This window comes from Leptidea sinapis, chromosome 11 (genome assembly GCF_905404315.1).
Source record: "Leptidea sinapis chromosome 11, ilLepSina1.1, whole genome shotgun sequence".
Taxonomy (NCBI): Eukaryota; Metazoa; Arthropoda; class Insecta; order Lepidoptera; family Pieridae; genus Leptidea; species Leptidea sinapis.
Window position 1 is genome coordinate 9555516 of NC_066275.1, and position 19864 is coordinate 9575379.

At 33.6% G+C, this 19864-nt stretch overlaps 2 protein-coding genes and 1 long non-coding RNA gene across 5 annotated transcripts in view; 2 read left to right on the plus strand and 1 right to left on the minus strand.

Annotated features, from left to right (window-relative positions):
* Positions 1-19864, minus strand: part of LOC126966867 (homeobox protein abdominal-B-like) — a 165909-nt gene that overhangs the window by 101937 nt on the left and 44108 nt on the right. The window lies entirely within an intron of this gene.
* Positions 1752-10780, plus strand: LOC126966882 (uncharacterized). 2 transcript variants are annotated; one of them, XM_050811169.1, is made up of 5 exons: positions 1752-1915; positions 3593-3712; positions 4640-4825; positions 9830-9983; positions 10685-10780. In XM_050811169.1, the coding sequence occupies exons 1-5, from the start codon at positions 1814-1816 to the stop codon at positions 10744-10746; spliced, it is 624 nt and encodes a 207-aa protein (XP_050667126.1). In that variant the 5' UTR covers positions 1752-1813; the 3' UTR covers positions 10747-10780. The 2 variants fall into 2 exon arrangements, with proteins under 2 accessions (XP_050667126.1, XP_050667125.1); XM_050811168.1 differs by lacking the exons at positions 9830-9983; positions 10685-10780 and adding exons at positions 5839-5995; positions 6750-6921.
* Positions 15268-19669, plus strand: LOC126966904 (uncharacterized). Its single transcript, XR_007729842.1, has 4 exons — positions 15268-15425; positions 17447-17611; positions 18525-18675; positions 19553-19669. It is a non-coding gene; the product is annotated as an uncharacterized LOC126966904 (long non-coding RNA).

Below are 19864 nucleotides of genomic sequence, written 5' to 3' on the forward strand. Positions count from 1 at the left end.
GCAAAATATCAAGAGAAATACATACTGTCACAATAACATAATAAGTAATTTAAATTTAATTTAATTTGTTTACAATTTTTGACAAGTACAAGATCCAAGTCCTGAATAAATATCATTATTTAAAATTTAAAAAACAAAATTTTATGAACGATGCGGGATTCGAACTCACGACCTCCGGCGTTCCGTGCCGGTGCTCTAACCAACTGAGCCAACCGTTCGAGTACCAGCTCGTTATAAAATTCTGTTTGCTTTGTTCAACTCTCAGGTTGTGGCTTCATCTACAGGATCTACTTTACAGTTGATAACCTGCTCAACCCCAATATTTGCATATAAGAAAATTGACTTGAGATGTCGCTCTTGTAAATCTAAACAATATGTTATGTTTTTAAAGTGATAACCCTCACTTCTAGGATTAATGACAAAATTTTATGAACGATGCGGGATAACATTTTGTTTTTCAAATTTCATTTATGTATTAATTCTAGAAGTGAGGATTATCACATAATGAATTGATCATTGTTTAATTGTCTGAAGCCATGGAAAATAAGCAATTCCTGTAACTCCAGCTGAAGAAATCTCACTAACCATCAAATTCTCACTAAAAATCAAATTACTCTATATTTACTTGTATTTAACAATTCTTATTTTCTTCTCGAGCCTTTTTCAATTTTAATTTTGTTTTAGAGCCGACCCGCGGGCTTGGCTTACTCGGATGCTATTATCTGGCCCATTTTATCTCCGATGTAATCTTGTTAAGAGGCCTAGTCCCTCGCGTCCCTCGCGTCCCTCCACCACCCCCCGCTCACGCCCTCTCAAGCAATATATTTCAAATCCCCGGGTTTTGGAGCTTAGCTGTATTATAAGTATAATATACCAGATGTAGGTTTCGGTACATTGTTTCAAATGTGGCTCTGTAACGGAAGTTTTAATATGGTTTAGGAAAAAAGTCAAATTTTTATGTTTCGTGTAAATTGGTCCCAATAAACAGCAGAAAGCGTGTTTTTTGTAGTTTCTTTTTTTAGATTAATTGAATGATCGTTTGATGATTTTTTTAGTTAGAAAGAAGGGAATTATTTTATAATTATACCTCATTAAAGATCTTTCAATATATCTATAGAAAAATCTAGATATTTCTTTACCTTATAGTTGATAGATAGATGGATAGTTTCATGAGGAACAAATAAATGTATCTAGAAGTTACATGAAAGCTACATCATTTTTAAACATAAGGGCAGTTCATGTAATATTTTTTATTTCGTTTTTGACTAAACATGTATACATAATAAAAAATAATCATTTGAGCTAACACACACAACAAATAATTTGAATAATACTCTAAAATGGAAACCCTAAAACCTTTTCAGTTTATTTTTTTCAAAGAAAATACAAATGGTATAGGAATGGCTTCATCGTGTGATAATACCAAGGTTAAATGGTGCAACAAGTGCCCTAATATCACCTAAAGCAATTTACGTTAACGTAATATAAATCATATTGAGGTAGAAGTATAAAAAAAATTCCCTACCAACATCTTTCGCGCACTCTGATATCAGGAAAAAAATCAGCTGTTTCATACAAGTAGAACATGTAGTGAACAATTGGATGCTAAAATCAGCCTGTATGTGGATATTCAGTTGAAATAGAATCCCTCTGAAAAAATAATAATTCAAAGATAATCACAGATAAAGAAACTCAGTAGAGGTTGAGTTATGTAGCTTATAGTTTTATTGTACTCAACTGACACATGTCTATCACACTTTAGTACTTAAAATATTGTAATATATTTTATATTTAGTATTAAGTAAATAAAGAAATGTCGCCAGGATACACTTGCAGCTTGCCCCAAGTGGATAACTGTTGTGGATGTGTCCAAGACATAAGCACTGCTACAGCAATTATAGCTGTTTTGGGTATTGTAAGTTAACAATATTTTAATTTAAGTCTTACAGAATATTGCGTGTTTATATAAAGTATAATAGCTTTACAATATTTTGATAAATATCTGTTAAAAACTGTTAATCCTACTGCCAATAACAGTCGGAGTTCAAAATATACGGACAGTTTATAATACTTATAATGCATTTTTCTCTACAAGGGAGCATTACCTTGTAATAAGAGTGGTAAAATTATAATCGTGGAGTAAAGCTCTATCAATTACAATATTTTTAACTCATAATTCGTGCTACGGGATACTAAGTTTAAACTATAATTGTATACCTACAACTGGTCATGTTGATATGGAGATCATGAAAGTTAATTGATGAAAATATTTATTTTAAAAATGAAATGAGACCACATATAGTCTACTTGAATCAATATACGTAAAAGAAGTAAATCTCCTTAGCAGACTCATCTATATCAACGATACTAAAAGAAAAAACAGAGCAAAGAAAAACTACCAAAGACAGTCTTTGAAAGAAAATCATGTGAGATCCACACGGGGAAGAATATATCCCACGACTTTGTTAAAGTGATGCTGAATGCTCAAATTCGCATACAATTCCGTGAAAATGAGTCCTCCAGTGATAAGACACAAACTGATAAAATCAATGCGTTCACAATCTTTCATAAGTTCACAGAGGCGTTTATAGACAACTAGACTGGTGTGCGTTATACTCTGACAACTGTTTGGAATCAGTAGTGGCAACTTAACAGATATTATTGACGACCTGTATAGCTGAGTGGTTAGCGATCCTACCTACTAAGCTAGAGGTCCCGGGTTCGAATCCCGGTAGGTGCAAGCATTTATATGATGAATATGGATGTTCGTTTCCGAGTCACACATGTTTAAATGTATATATGTATGTTTATATGAATTTATGTATGTTTAAGTAAGTATATTGTATTAAATATATCATTGTCTTGTAACACAGGCTATATATGCTTAGCTTGGGGCAAGATAATTTGTGTAAAAAGTGTGTCAATACTATATTATTATTATTAGAATAGTTAGTTTTATTACAGCTATAGAATCATTTAAAAACTGGGCTTATATTAAATGATTTTATCTTCTTAATTCTTCTGCAACAACCTGAGAGTTGAACAAAGCATACAAGATTTTATGACGATACGTCACTCGAACGGTTAGCTCAGTTGGCAGAGCACTGGCACGGAACGCCAGAGGTCGTGGGTTCATGTCCCGCATCGTTCATAAAATGTTGTGCTTCAATTTTTATTTGTTTATCTTCTTAAATGTTATATTAGCTATGATTTGAAATGGATTCAGTTTGAAGATTCTATATAACTCAAAGTATTATGATATTTTATAAGAGCTAGATGTTATAATAATTTGTGATTTTCTACAGAATGTACTAAATACAATAATAATTCAACACTTTATTCTCAAATGGTACCTATATTTATAAGTTTTCAGTAATTACTGATACATGATATATTATGCAATCATTGATCCTTAGGGTGAAAGGCACTATGAGTTGGGATAGGGTGTAACCTTACCACCTTAAGTCGATTTTACGTTGTTATTTAATCAGATATTATCGTCATTGCTATGATTATTTGCTGGTTCTCAGCGTCGGTGGTCAGTTTGCTCATTTCGTCACTCACTTTAAGAGATATATTTCCACCTTTTCAGGTCACAAACCCACTTGTATCTTGGGCGATTGTTCGACATGCTTACGTCATACATGTGTCTTTCGTTATTTCAACCAACTCATCTCGTTCGGATATCGTCGATATCAACCTCAACAACGTGGTGAGTAGTAAACAGCTCCAGTAGTTTTAATTAAATGCTATGACTTTAGATTTTTTTTTTATAAAATAGTCATAAATAAATTCAATTATTTTCTATAATAACTGTATTTGTTAAAATAATACCTTTGAAGTAGGAATTAATTTATAACACAATCTTAATAGTATGAATGATTTATTAGATAATAATATAGCATGTAATATTGAATATATTGAAATTTTCATTTGGTAATTGTGGTTATAACGTTACAAATTTTATTTTTATTACAGTAAGGGACGAGACTAGCAGGACGTTCAGCTGATGGTAATGGATACGCCCTGCCGATTATTAATTATATTAATAAGCTGACCCGGCAAACGTTGTTTTGCCATATAAAGTATAATTCACGCGATAGTTTTATAAGTAATAAAATATTGCCTATATTATAGCCTGTACATCATTTTGTTCAATTGTCAATAGTTTTTGCAGCGCACGCAAAAATAGGTTTTCGATTTTACACCTTGTGTTACAAAATAGCAATTTTATTACGGATCCCTAATTTTGAAATAAAAAAACATAGCCTATAGCCTTCCTCGATAAATGAACTACCCAACACTGAAAGAATCATTCAAATCGGACCAGTAATACCAGAGATTAGCGTGTTCAAACAAACAAACAAACAAACAAACACTGCAGCTTTATAATATTAGTATAGATTCTGAGCGGCACTACAATTGCGCTCGTCACTTTGAGACAGTTAAAGTCTCATTTGCCCAGTAATTTCAGTAGCTACGGCACTCTTCAGACCGAAACACAGTAATGTTTACATTACTGCTTCACGGCAGAAATAGGCGCCGTTGTTGTACCCATAATCTAGCCGGCAACCTGTGCATAGGAGCCTCCCACTTTAATTATTGAATATCTACTGATTCAGATGTTTTTTTTTTTCAGTTAAGTTTTGGATTTGGTTCAAACGCAGGTGTTGGTTCAACGTGCCTTACAGAACAAAACAGTGCGAATTTAGTGAAAAAAGAAAGTACATTAATAAATTTCATCAAATATTTTGGCTGGGTTGTGGTGGTTGCCGATGCATTCTTTCTTATGAGTAGCATAAACTTGCTACTAAAAATGAATAAGGTTATAATTTGCTTAATTTCTGTGATTCAAAATATTTTTGATATTGTTATACATAGGTATATAAATAGGCACATTTGCGAATTTTCTAGAAACTCTGATAATAATTATATTGGCACCAGCAACAAACATAAACTAGTTATGCCTACTATTTGGTTAAGTGGAGCTGGTAAGTGTTTTATTGGGCGATGTATCGGCTATAAAATGATACCAAAAAATGTACAAAACAAATGTTTTACCAAACTAATGTAATTATAAATTTTATTGTACGTTCTTGGGTTTCTTGTTCCCGTTCTTCTCAGGTCTGGCGCATTCTGCTTCGAATGGTTGGTAGTTTTTAGACGTTCAATAAGTGATTTTAAATCCTATTTGAATAAAATATTTTAATTTGAATAGGATATTAGTTGCACTTGTAATTTTTATGCACACGCTAAACGTGAGATAAAAAAATATAATCAAACTAGCTGACCCGGCAGGTTTCGTGCTGCCTCAATCGATACCTACATAAAAATAATCTGATAGACAGTTAACAACTGTTGTTAATCTACCAACTTTAATAAAAAAAATCTGTTTATTTTTTACCTCCTGAGAAAGTTAGAAAGATATAAAAATTCCAATTAGTTAATCATTTTAAAATATTATTTTAATTTGATTTCTGAACGACGGGCGACACATCGCAGGAAAATCAATATCGTTGTTTTTATTTAATTCCGAGCATTTTCATATTTATTCACCTTTTAAACCTTCTCTTCACTTCTACATATAATTCAAGACCAAAATTAGCCAAATCGGTCCAGGCGTTCTCGAGTTTTAGCGAGACTACCGAACAGCAGTTCATTTTTATATATATAGATTAAAAACTGAAATCTCACCGATTTGTGTCTATCTTTCGTAGAGTTATTACAATAATATATTTTAAAATGTCGTTATTAAATTATTTGAGTAACCATTTCGCTGCAGTTAATGTATGAGACATGAGTTATGTCGTCACTTTTTCTACTGTTTCTTTGTTTCAGGATGTTGCAAAGAAGGCTGCATCTATATTTTTAATTTGCGGTTCAGTTTCCATCTTAATTACATTTATATACGGATTGCTTTATATATCCGCATGTGTGGCGATTGGAGGAGCATTTCCTTTGTTTGAATTGTTATTCAGCCTTGTCGATGTTGCTAGTACGTTTCATATTTCAATTTATTTATAGACTAGGAGGATAAACCTCATGTTTAAGTGATCACCTTCGCATTTTTTACGGACTAGGAGAATAAGCCTCATGGTTCAATTAACCATCACCTCCGCCCATTCTGTCTTGCCATACCAGAGGACTCAAGGGAGCTTTGCTGGTTTTTTAGGGAGAATGTATTCGCTTTTTTACGGTACCCATTTCAGCTCAAGCTGCAGTCTCATGAAATATTATTTTGTATATCAAAATAATAACAGTATCCTAAGATAACGATCATGTTTTCTTATAAGCTAATTCTCATTATTAGAATCGACACAATAGAAGAAGCTAAAGAAAGTTATCCTTATATAAGCGTTTGAAAACATGTACTTATTTCTCGACTTGGAAAAATGTGTGTTATTGTAAATTAATTTCCTTACAATCTGTACAAACCCACTATCTATTTGTCATATTAAAATACCATCAAAATTTATCGTGTTTAACTCCAAAAAGGCTGGACTGGTTTTAATGGGAGTTTCACTGTAAAATATGATATAAAAAAATATAATCTACAAAGTATCTAACAAAACGAATAGAGTGGCAACTTAACCAATATCACTGCAGTCAAATAGTCATATTATATAATATGTTCTCAGTGGGATCAATCTTACAAAACTTTGCCTCGAAAGACAGACAAAACCACTTGACCAAAGGGATCAAACATCATTATTATGGTTTGGCAATTTTTTAATTTACTCTTTTTTCAGAGTGGATGTACTTCTTAATAGTTGTAAATACTTTCAAAGAGAAAACCCCAACGGGATGAAGAAAAAATATAGAGAAAAAGATATATTTGAGGAATAGACACGAGTAGGTTTGCAAAGACAATTGATTATTTTATTCCAAGTATCACGAGGATATACTCAGTGCAGCGATTGTGATAAGCTTTTACGTTTTCTGTTTACGATTTTTTGAATAAAATGATATTATGATAAAGAATAGATATATTTTATTTGAAAAGTGTTCTTATAAATGGAATATTATGGTTTATAATAAGATTCAATTTTATATAATACTAGCTGATGCCCATGACTTCGTCCGCGTATATATACGGCTTTAAAAGCAAGTTTGGTATTGAAGATTATCTGATGCCCAATTCCAGTACCGATTCCCGTTTCGGCTCCCGTTCCCAAATTATATGTATCTTATTTCGAGGAAGATTGCTATCGCAAACTAGACCTACTATTGGAACAGTTATAGCTCATTGACGTGAATTTCAGTTTTAAATAAATCCCGCGGGAACCATGGATTTTTCCGGGATAATAATAATGCCTATGACCTTTCCCAAGCTCTAGTCAATCTCTGTACAAAATTTCATCAAAATTGATTCATTAGTTCCGGCATAAAAGCGTAACAACTTACATTCACATTTATAATATTAGTGTATCGACATGTTTGAAATGTATAAAAAAGATGTGTGAAAACTTAACCAAGGCGACATTTATAATAATTTAAAATTTGTTTTATAACATTTACAATATAATAGATTGAACTGTGTTTAAATCACTCTGGTGGTAATTTTTTATTCTGACCGCTGTTTTCTTCGTATTCTTAAAATGAAACAAACTACCTACTCTAATAATTATTTTCCTATTTAAATACAGTAGCAATGCTTTCTCTGCGAGAGGCGCGACTGGTTATGGCACCATGGCGTCCCGGTGATATACAGCTTTAAATAGTAGGTATTACAATTATTTTACTCTTATTCACAGTATTTACATCATATTAGTTTCACACCTTTTGACAGAAATGTGTGTGTTCTCTTTGTAATATTTGTAAGACAATAACGTCACTGAATATCTGAAAGAAATTATTGAGATTTTAATCACATATTACACTTATTAATATAAGTATTATTATAAATGTGTATTGTTTAAGTCGTATTTTAACTTTCATGTAATGATAATTGCCGGTAAATTACCTAAAGTACAGAGATTCTGTTACTGTACTCGAAACTTAAAATGTGCTTGTTTTATAGTGATTTTTATAGGAATGGTATGTTTATGCAAATCTTAGCTCTATTAAGTAATTTCATAGAAAGGTTGTATTACTAAACTTCCTCGTTTTTCAATAGTTTTCCAGTATTCAAAAAGCAGAACTACTGGCTAAGCCAATGTGTAATGAACTCTATATTTCATCCAGCCCCGTGAGATTGATTGTGAATATCTTAAGATGGCTTCTATTTACAGAGGAGTTAATTCTTTCAACAAGTTGTTTTGTTTTTCTTCTTGGTATTTTTATGGTAAAGCAATATTTTTAAACTTCACGTCACTCATATATTATAATACAATTTTGGACTAGCTCTATTCACAAATAATTTGGAATTAAATACTTTATTGCAATAAAAACAAACTCATACTGTGTGAGATAAAAATAATTGACTTTAGCCTAAACATATGGTCGGATTTGATACGGAAGGACCATAGGACGGTCCGGTGGGCGTGAGTGGACGCATCGCACCAGTTGGTCCGGCATCGTACTCGATACGGTCCGGACGGTAATAATAATTTTGTACGATGGACAATGCGAGGACTACCACGTGACCTAGTCTCCTAGGACACGACTTCTTCGTCGCCGCTGGCTGATACCGGCAGGCTCGACCTCGCTGAGCGGCGAGTTCAAGCCAACAATGGACCTACCACCCTGCCGCAGTCCACAGATCGCTCGCCACTCTACGCGGGCTCGATCGCACTACAGCAGGATACCACCGGACATGGCACATGGACCAACCGGTCCTACCCAGAGCCCCGCCTGTAGTTGCAGGTGGTGATTATATCACTGAAATGGGTCATCGTTCTGTACGGGGGTACAGTTACCCAGAGGCCCGTGAGGGCCTACGCGGAATACCCAGACGCATGGCATCGCGCTGAAAACTGGCTACTTATAAAAACATTGAATCAGTGACATTGAATGAATGTTAGATAGATAAAAAGATAGATACTTTATTTAATACCATACAGAATTAAAAATAAAAATTTATAAAAAGGGATCCTAAGCTTATTACAACTTCCAGATCTAAACAAGGAACAGGATACAATAAGTTCATAAGGCATCTTGAAAATAACGCCTGTAAATAATTTATTATTCATAATATATTAATAATTACAATAACATAACATATATACTTATGTTTATGTGATCTAAGAAATAAAACAAGTAAATTTCCAAACCAATTTTATCATATAAGTACTTAATACAAAATTAAGTACAAAATGTAAACGAAATGTTTGACCCGCTGTAATCACGTTCCACTCTATAATCTGTTCAGAATATCTTCTCTAGTGGACAGTACGTATAATATTACTTCAATTCTTATATTATAGATTCGTCTCCGCTGCGCTACAAGTAGATACCGCACTACCCCAAAAACAATAGCTTTTCTATTACGGCAACTATTAGATGCTTGTGTGCGTTGCATCTTGACACCCACTGGCATCTTTCAAATTGTGACATACGGTTCATGTTATTTTACATTGAAAATAATTAAATACAAAATACTTACTCATAATATGTGATGCCAGTGTCTTTTTGTCGTGTGTAGTATTATTTTCACAAAGTTTTACTTCGCAATCCAGCATTTTAGTGTAAATTATAATCAAAATTTAACAGAACATGTGGCAAGTCAACGTCACACATTGGATCGAGACTGGCTCGAATACGCCCATTTTCGTAGTAAAAGTTGCCGCACTTTGCGACTACGCCTGCGGTATTTAGTTGTATCGCAGCGGAGACCAATCCTTAATCTAAGCTTCAATGATTAGAAGTTAATTTTTAATATTAATTTCAGAAGTATCCTGTGACCGCTGATATTTTGATAATAAGCGCCTTCATAACTCTAATAACGACATTACCTTACACAATTCTTATTATGATTCAAGAGCAGTATACAGAATGTAAATGGTACCATTCACAACTGTTTCATTTGCTTTTGTATTTTGCAAGTAAGTTTTCTACAGTCTTTATATGTATACCTTCACCAGTGGGAGGCTCCTTTGTACAGGATGCCAGCTAGATAATGGGTACCACAACGGCGCCTATTTCTGCCGTGAAACAGTAATGTGTAAGCTTTATTGCTAGTGAAATAACTGGGCAAATGAGACTTAACATCGTATGTCTTAAGGTGATGAGCGCATTTATAGTGCCACTCAGAATTTTCGGGTTTTTTCAAGAATCCTGAGCGGCACTGCATTGTAATGGGCCGGGCGTATCGATTACCACCAGCTGGACGTCCTTCTGGTCTTGTCTCTTACTGTCATAAAAACAAATATCACGTGTTTGTCTGCAATGAACTCCTAAGCTAATGCACCGATCTTAATAAAATTTTGCTCACTGTGTGCAGTTTGATTGTGCACTATGCAGCCAACGTGTGAGATAGGTTAGTTTTTATTTAGATTTTTGACCCTGTTTTTTTTTTAATTTTAAAATTTATATCTGTATGAATATTTATATGAGAAAAAATGTTACTGTCGCACAGTTTGAAAGTTCAGCAACGACTATAGTTCTTTACAAGAACAGGAAAAAAACACAAGTTATTATAGTAATGATTTCGTAAATAAGAAAATAAATCTTAAATTATGATTTTGATTTTTTTTATGTAAACATTCACACAAAGGATTTTTGTTTATTTTTCGTCTTGTTTCAGTGTGGTGTTATTTTATTCTCGTGGTGAACTCTTATAGCGATGAAATGTCAAACAATAATTAAAATACACACTTCCTAATGTATAAACCTGAATTAGCATAAATAATATTTTATTAAAAAATTATGCTAAACCAGCCTTTTTTTTAATACAACAGTAAGATTAAAACCAATATACATATAATAAACCAGTGGGAGGCTCCTTTGCACCGGATGCCGGCTAGATAATGGGTACCACAACGGTGCCTATTTCTGCCGTGAAGCAGTTATGTATAAGCATTATTGTGTTTTGGTCTGAAGGGTGTCGTAGCTAGTGAAATTACTGGGCAAATGAGACTTGACATCTTATGTCTCAAGGTAACGAGCGCAATTGTAGCTCCGATTTTCAATAATCTTGAGCGGCACTGTAATGGGCAGAGCGTGTCAATTACTGTCAGCTGAACAGCCTGCTTGTCTTGTCCCTTATTTTCATAAAAAAAAAATTGAAAATCTAAAATTTGTCTCTTTCAACTCTTTTATTCGTTCGTTTATTTTCGAAATCAATGGCATCTGTTATGAAAACTAACATAATAGGTAGATGAATCATATTATGACAAGATATTTCATAATTTTCATCAGTTTGTTTGTCGTATTCGTGATAGCCCCCAGAAACAGCATAAACGATCCAGAATTACGACTGTATTGCAAGAATCTGTTTCATGAAGAATATGTTTCATGTAAAATGGCTCACAGTTAAAAAGATCTATCCCAAGTAATCGCCATAATGGCGCATAATTGAAACGTGAAGGTTTATATAAAGCTTAAATTTTTCCATAAAATAATGATATACCTACAGAATATGACAAGAAATTTTATTTTATCTTTATTTTTCTATTTTTAACTAACTTCAAAAAAGGAGGAGGTTCTCAGTTCGTCGGTATTTTTTTTATGTTTGTTACCTCAAAACTTTCGACTGGGTGTACCGATTTTGATAATTATTTTCTTATTTGAAACCTGGTGCTTTCCTTGTGGTCCCATTGTAATTTGGTCAAGATCTGACATTGGCATCTATGAGAAAACCATAAAAGTCTTAAATTTGCTATACGTATGTGGGTGATAAATTTACATTTATTTTTAGATTTTTCATTGCTCCATTGAAAAATTTAGTATATCTACATATTTAGACAAATTGTTGGTTAGTGTACCTACTTCAAATTCACTAAAAATAAAAAAATAAAAATAAAATTACAAAATAAATAACCGAATTTAAAAACACTATTCCAAAACAATAGATATATTATGCACTAAAAAGTATAAAATAATTGCGTATTTTTATACAATCTAATTAATTAATCTAATTCTAGTTTCTATTATTGTAATTTTTGGAGTCGTTTTCATCCAAGATAGGTTTGTTACTACATACATAGTTATAGGTGAGATGTGCTTGAGTCGTGAGGAGGCGAGAGGCGAGAGGGGGTAGCGGCGGAATGACACCGATTCCAAAAATAGCAATAATTGTAATTAGAATAAGGTTGATTAATTAGATTGTATAAAAATACGCAATTATTTTTATACTTTTTAGTGCATATTATATCTATTGTTTTGGAATAGTGTTTTTGAAGACGGTTGTTTTTTTTGTTAAATTTTTTTATTTATTTATTAGACAGTGCGAATAAAATCACCAAAAAACCCCTAACTTCTACAGTTGGAGCAATGATTGCAAGGCTCTAAAAAACAGGCTGCTAAGGTATAGCTATATAATCGGTTATTGAATATTATTTGTAACAAATGTAAGGCTTTTGGTTTAAGGCGAGTGTTTATGTGGAAAATATTAGACGACTAACATTTATTATGTTTTTACGAGCACAATGGGTTTCATCCGTGCTGTGGTCTATACCCCTATCTACCACTCTAATCGTAAAGATAATGCTTCAAATGTTTATATGAAAAATGGAACAGCGCCTCCAGCGGTTGGCATATGGAACTAAATTTTTCATTCGAATAATATTTAAATATGCGAGCCTGTAAGTTCTGGGCATTTGTAATTGTTATGATAAACTTATTGTATTTTCTTTGACTAACGCGAGTGTTACACGTTTAAATAAAATACTTTCAAAAGGATTATAACGCTGTCCGGACTGGATCTCTTTTTCAACGTCCGTTTAACTAAAATTATAATAAAAATGTAACAATTACGCAAAAACTAATATTAAAACACAGTGTTTTATTTAAATGATATACTCAATCGCAACTACAATATTCGTGACTTTATTTTAATTATATTATAAATCCACCTTCGCACGATACGCCACAAGTTAGGATATCATCCCCACCATCTGGATGTGTGGCGGTCCTCCATAGTGCGGTTTTCAAGAAGCTTTCTTCCACGTACTACAAAGCTGTGGAATGAGCTATCTTATGCGGTGTTTCCGCGACGATACGACATGGGTTCCTTCAAAAAAGCGCATACACCTTCCTTAAAGGCCGGCAACGCTCCTGTGATTCCGCTGGTGTTGCAAGAGATTGTGGGCGGCGGTGATCACTTAACACCAGGCGACCCGTACGCTCGTTTGTCCTCCTATTCCATAAAAAAAGACTTACCCATTGGATTGCATGATGTTTTCATGTGCAAGACTTTAATTCTGCTTCGAACATATCTGCAAGCGAGCATTTTGCTCCTTGAAGAGAGCGCTACGGTCCCACTGAATGTCATAGTCATCTCTTATATAATAATAAAAAGGTGTGTGTCTACTATGTATTCCACGCAAGAAGTTATACTTCTTTGGCTTAGTAAAAATCATTAAAATGATTAATTCCTCGTGCTATTCTACGTTTTTAGAAAGAACAATTTTGTAAAAATCTTGCAAAGATGGCTTTGACTATTAATTATTACATAATGAATATGGCTGTATGGGCTTGAACCCTTTGTCTGTCCTAACTCCTAATAATGAACGAAGAAAATAACGAATGACGCAAGCGTCAGAAATTTTTAGGAACCAACTTCAACCTGTTGCTTTTGTGTTACAATGATGCGCGCACATCTTATAATTTCACTCTTATCATTTTTTATAACGCGCCTAAAGAAGTATACCTAACTTCAAAAAAGTTTATGTTTCAACACAATCTTATCGCTCGGCTGTCTTTCAAGATTAGGGGACGAAGTTTTGTATCTGCATATTATAATGGAATGGAAAATGTTAATTAAGTAGGCCCGTGGAATGGGTCAAAGAGCCCGCCTCGTACCGATTTAGTTTCTCAAATCAGTATAAATGTCACTTGAGGAAGGTTTAATTATCGCCTTGTTCACGACCCACCGCTGACTCGATCATAAAAGGGTTGGAACGTAACATTTCCAAGACACGTCACCGAAATCTCTAATTCGATAGAAACAACTTAGTATATAATGTCGTAGAAGTAAAAAAAAAATATTCGAGTTTTAGAGCTAGCTTTGTGATTTACAAATAATTAAAGATTACCTCATTAGATTGCAATAATGTTGCAATATAGATACACTTTCAATATTCTCAATTCCTTAGATAATTTATACGCCTAGAATAAGTCCCTTAGCTAATAGAAGTCTCTTGCTGTTAGATAACCGATAAAAACAGGCTAGGATATAAGTTTAGTGTGCGTGACAAGATACTATATACACTCGCGATTTGTATGACACTGTGACTTTGTGTGCGTAAATTGCTTAAAACAGAGGTTTGTCTAAACTCAATTTTTTTCGACGTTTTCACAGCTATCATGGTCTATCTAGACGTATAAAAGATCTAAGCTCGATTCAATGATAAACTTTCTTTTAGTAACAAACAGATGTAAAACTTTATTTTTCTCAGTCATTGTTTTCATTGGCATATATAAAGAAGTATTCGCATTGACCTCAACTATATATATAAGACTGGCGGCTGTCAAAGTGCTTTTGTGCCTGTATGATATTCACCATTTTGGTGCTGTTGGCCATGTAGCGAGAGTCTGCGGTACTAAAACTAGTCATGATAACCTCAGCAAACATCGATAGATGATGGGAAACTATTAACAAAAGGAAATTGTGTACTTTATAAAGTTGATTCTTGAAGTATAATTAATTCAAAATACAAAAATACTTCAGAGTATTGTGCGTTTCTTCGCAGTCATTTGTATTATACGTCAAAATTAGTTCACTGGACGCTCGCGAGTGGCGCTTCATATAGGCACAAAAATTTGCTGTCAGACATATGGAACAGCCTGGCCAGTGGTATTTATAAAGGACAGTGAGTATTCGATATTTTCGATTAGAACAAAAAATGAAAAACATACTTTTGTTCTGCTCTCTCATGCAAATGTTTATTTTACTATGTAGATTAATTTCTGATTAAATCACGCCATTAAGCCCTAAAGAGTGGTCTCATTCTGTGAAATACTCGGCGATAAAATGATAAAACTATAGCTCATTTTGATACCTAGTTCTTAGACTATAAAACAGTAATCTTTGAACGTAGTGTTTAAATTCTCTTTGGTAATCTTCTTCTATATTATAGACCTTGTTTAATTATAGCTTATCAAACAACTTTTTGAAATATTATTAATTCTACGACAGTTTTGATTGTCACGCAATTTAATTTTGTTTTCGTAGTTACTTTTTGCAATATTTACCTATCTATTTATATTTTTATAACAGAATTCGAATAAATATGTCTGTATTTAATTTTTTGCCCGTAGTAAAGAACTGTTGCATGAGTTGCAGCTTAAAAGTTGGTTCAATTATTATCGCTGTGTTTATGATAGTAAGTATTGATTGTTCTTTCAAGAATTACATAAAAAGTAGTATTTTGTTTAACTTAACGGTGTTCCTAGTCATACGATTGTCGTATGAATAATAAATAATTATTTGTCCGACAATTTTTAGGTTAAAACTTAGTATCCCGTAGCGCGAATTATGTGGTAAAAAATATCGTAATTTTTTTGAGATTTAGTCCACGTTTATAATGCTACCACTGTTATAAGAAGGTACCCAATACACCGTTATAGAGAAAAAAGCATTATAACCTAACCTCAAATTATGACATTTTTAAGGGTTGGGATATTTTTATGAGGAGAAAAGAAAGGGAAATGCCTAAGATTCGTTTCTGGTTGTTTTAACTGTTCTAACATAACCTAACCTAACCAATTTTTATAAATTGTAGTTGATAGGCATAAAAGGCATTTATTTTCTCAAAATTGATTTCTTTAGAGTTCTTTTTGGTGTCATTTCTAATATACTAGATACTACTACCGCTTCGGAAATAAATGGCACTCTGAGAGAGAAGAAGCGGCGCAAGAAACTCTCCCAGCATTCTTTTTTATAAAAATATACAATATTGTACATTCATGGCTATTGCTTTAAAATAATCATAATCAAGTCCCAGGCTGTCCGATCACTTAGATATTCAGATTTTTTATAAAACATTAAATACATTTATAGATAATGCCTGAACAGTGGCCGGGACTTTATTAAAAGAGTGTATACATTTACCCTTAAAGCTATTATGTATTATAGAACTTTGGTCCACGATTATAGTGCTACTAATCTTAATACAAAGTAATGGAGTTTTCAAGAATATAAAGAAAAAAATTCTAACCTCTAAACGGGTGAAACACGTAAATAAATTTTGAATGTATTTATTTTAAAAATTGTCGGACAAATAAATAATACTTAATGATACGATAATCGTATCATTTAAAAAAAATCCGAAAATTCCCATTTTCGAATTGAATTCCCATTTGAATAGACACTTCCTTAATTGGAAGTAATTCCAGAAAAACGTTCCAGACCACAATCATGTCGAAATTGAGTTAAGAACACAAAACTGGCCACGTGATTCATATTAACGGACTGACAAAAAATGGCAGCCCTACTCTACTCCTACTCTTTAAATGGCATCATGACTTACGGCCGTTCCCAATATTCAGTCTATCTCTTACTTGAGATAAAAATCGTAACTATCATTTACTTTTCTGTCGAAGTAAACTTATCGACGGTAACTCACCTTATCCGTACACGCTGCTGTCAATGGGACGACGTATAGCTTACCAGCGATTGAAATTTGTATGGAAATTGCAATTCACGCGTCCCAATATAAGGCGATATGAATGACTTATCGGGTATACTGGGCCGCTTCAGATTATTGACAGCTAATTACTGACAGTAGACGGTAGTAATTTATCTCTATCTGTAGATAGTATATTGGGAACGGCCGTTACTAGCCAACCCACATGTTTGGAATACACCAATATTTATAAAACTAAACACCAATTGCCTAAAATGTGATGTTTGTGGCTTGGAACGATTTTCAGGAACTACGTCCAATTAAACTATACAAAATTTTAAGAACATTCTAACTTTACAGAACAAATTTTTGGTCAAAATCACAGTTGCATGGAAATAATTCCACCTTCGCACGACACGCCACAAGTTAGGATATCATCCTCACCATCTGGATGTGTCCTCCAAAGTGCGGTTTTCAAGGAGCTTTCTTCCACGTACTACAAAGCTGTGGAATGAGCTTTCTTGTGCGGTGTTTCCGGGACGATACGACATGGGTACCTTCAAGAAAAGCGCGTACACCTTCCTTAAAGGCCGGCAACGCTCTTGTGATTCCTCTGGTGTTGCAAGAGATTGTGGGTGGCGGTGATCACTTAACAACAGGTGACCCGTACGCTCGTTTGTCCTCCTATTCCATAAAAAAAAAAGCATTCATGTTTATATATTTAGCAGCAGTGAAATATGTACAACATACAGTTTATAATCACTTTGTTTTTGTTACAGATGTTTGTAATTTTACAAAGTTTGCCGCTCGTGAGTAAGGATTTTAGAGATGTGATTGCAGAGGCAAATGCAACCGAACCTCCCAAGACTATACAATACATCAGTGCTATTGTTGCTGTTATAACTATCATCGTATCTGTAATGTTTATCATCGGCATTTGTATTGTGAGTCTGATAAGTCCCTATAGTCGATTATCTAGAGATTTCCACGTATATAGTCACTCATCACGATATCTCTGGAACCATTAGAGCTAAAGACTTGAAATTTGGTAGGAATATTCTTTTCACCGAGTAGAGGTCAGCTAAGAATGGATTTTCCAAAATTACATCCGCAAGAGTTTTTTTTATTATGAACAGAACAACGTCTGTCGGGTCAGCTAATAATTAATATGGCTATTTGAGTATAAACTTTGACTTGTTCTCGCACGAAATAATAGCTTCACAACCAAGATTAACTTTACTTAAATAGAAGGAAATAGTAAAAGTTACCAAAGACAATATCACAGTTTAATACAATGTTCACTCATCCGTAGCCACATGCAGATAGCAATTGATACGCCCTACCCATTACAATGCAGTACCGCTGAGGATTATTGTAAAACCCAAAAATTCTGAGTTGCTCTACAATTGCGCTCGTCACCTTGGGACATAAGATGTTAAGTCTCATTTTCCCAGTAATTTCACTAGCTACGGCGCCCTTCAGACTGAAACACATTTATCATTACGCATTACTGCTTCACGGCAGAAATAGGCGCCGTTGTGGTACCCATGATTTAGCCGGCTTCCTGTGCAAAGGAGCCTCCCACTGGTGTTGTACAAAGAGGTAGCCTGAATACATAAATAAATGCATTTATTGCTTTTATCAATAATGATCTTTTAGATTTGAATATATTTATAAAGCAAAGTATCTATTCTTTGATCTCTGACTTAGCGGATTGTCGCAAACAAGAAAATCTTTGTATTTCGTGATCTCGGCCAATTTTTTTGTTAAGAATTAGATTGTATGCTCCAACAGTAGCAGGAGGAGAGTATTGTAACCAATAGTTGTGATTTTAACAATTATATCAATCAATTTCAGAATAAACCAATAACAGCTGAAATGTTTTTATATGTCCTGGCGTTGCATGTAATTGTAACAATAATTTTTATAATTTTTTATTGTGTTGGAAAGATAATTGGAAAAAACTATTCCTTAATGGACATCTTTGTTCATTCAATTGTTACAATAAGTAAGTAATAAACGTATTTTCTACATATTTTTATTAGAATTTTGTAGCAAGCGATGGCAATCATCAGCGACATTTTCTGATCCAACCAATAAACCAAACTATATCTTTTAAAATTATTTTGTTCCATAAAAATAGAGAAGGGAGCTGAAATACCCTGGCCTCGGACATAGAATAGTTATGTAGCTATAATTAAGGAATTAATTGTTGGGGTTTATCTTTTTACATCCTTGAACCTCACAAGTAGGTAACGTCATACAAGATTTGTGTGGCGGCCATTTTGGATTTTGGCGCGAACTTAACGTCTTAATTACAGACAACTATTGCGATGACTATGAGACATTTTTCTCAGTTTACGGGTTACTGTTCCTTTTCCTTCTGTCTGGAACCACAATAGAGGAGAAAAAGTTCATAGTGACAATCTTTTTTTTAAGTTTATTGGCCAGTACAGAACAAATACGGTATCATTTTTATACAATTGCGCTCGTCACCTTGAGACATATGATGTTAAGTCTCGTTTGCCCAGTAATGTCACTAGCTTCGGCGCCCTTCAGACCGAAACACAGTAATGTTTACACATTACTGCAGAAATAGGCGCCGCTGTGGTACCCATAATCTAGCCGGCTTCGTGTGCAAAGGAGCCTCCCACTGGTTAATACCTACGTCTTATAATTTTGCAAACTTGCTTTTTAAAGTGTCGCTTTTGATGCGAATCTCTCACGTATTATAAGATTATACATTTGTTCGTCACTTAGGTCATACCGAATAACTTTTGAGCTTCGGATACTTCGGGCCTGATACAAGTGCAGTGGACGTGGGCTGACATTTTGAATTAAAGACTATAATATAAGTTTTAATCTTATAGTTTATTTATTTTCAGTTATGATTTATTTTATGATTGTTGTGAGAAGTTTCAAAGATGAAATGGAGGAATAAATATAATATAAACTTAATGTATTCAAAATAATAGATTTTAAACTCATAATGTCAGTGCTGGTAAGTTTAAAAAGGCTTCCATTTGTCAAATCCTTTACTTAGTAAGTTATTGTATATTGGTCTAATTGTTTATTATATCAGCTTTCCAAATTAACGTTAGGTTTGATTGTATTACATTACTCAATCTGTTTTTTAGCTAAGAAGAAGTAAAAGTTTGGTAAAAAAAGCGACTTCATAAACCTATTCCAAAATTAGC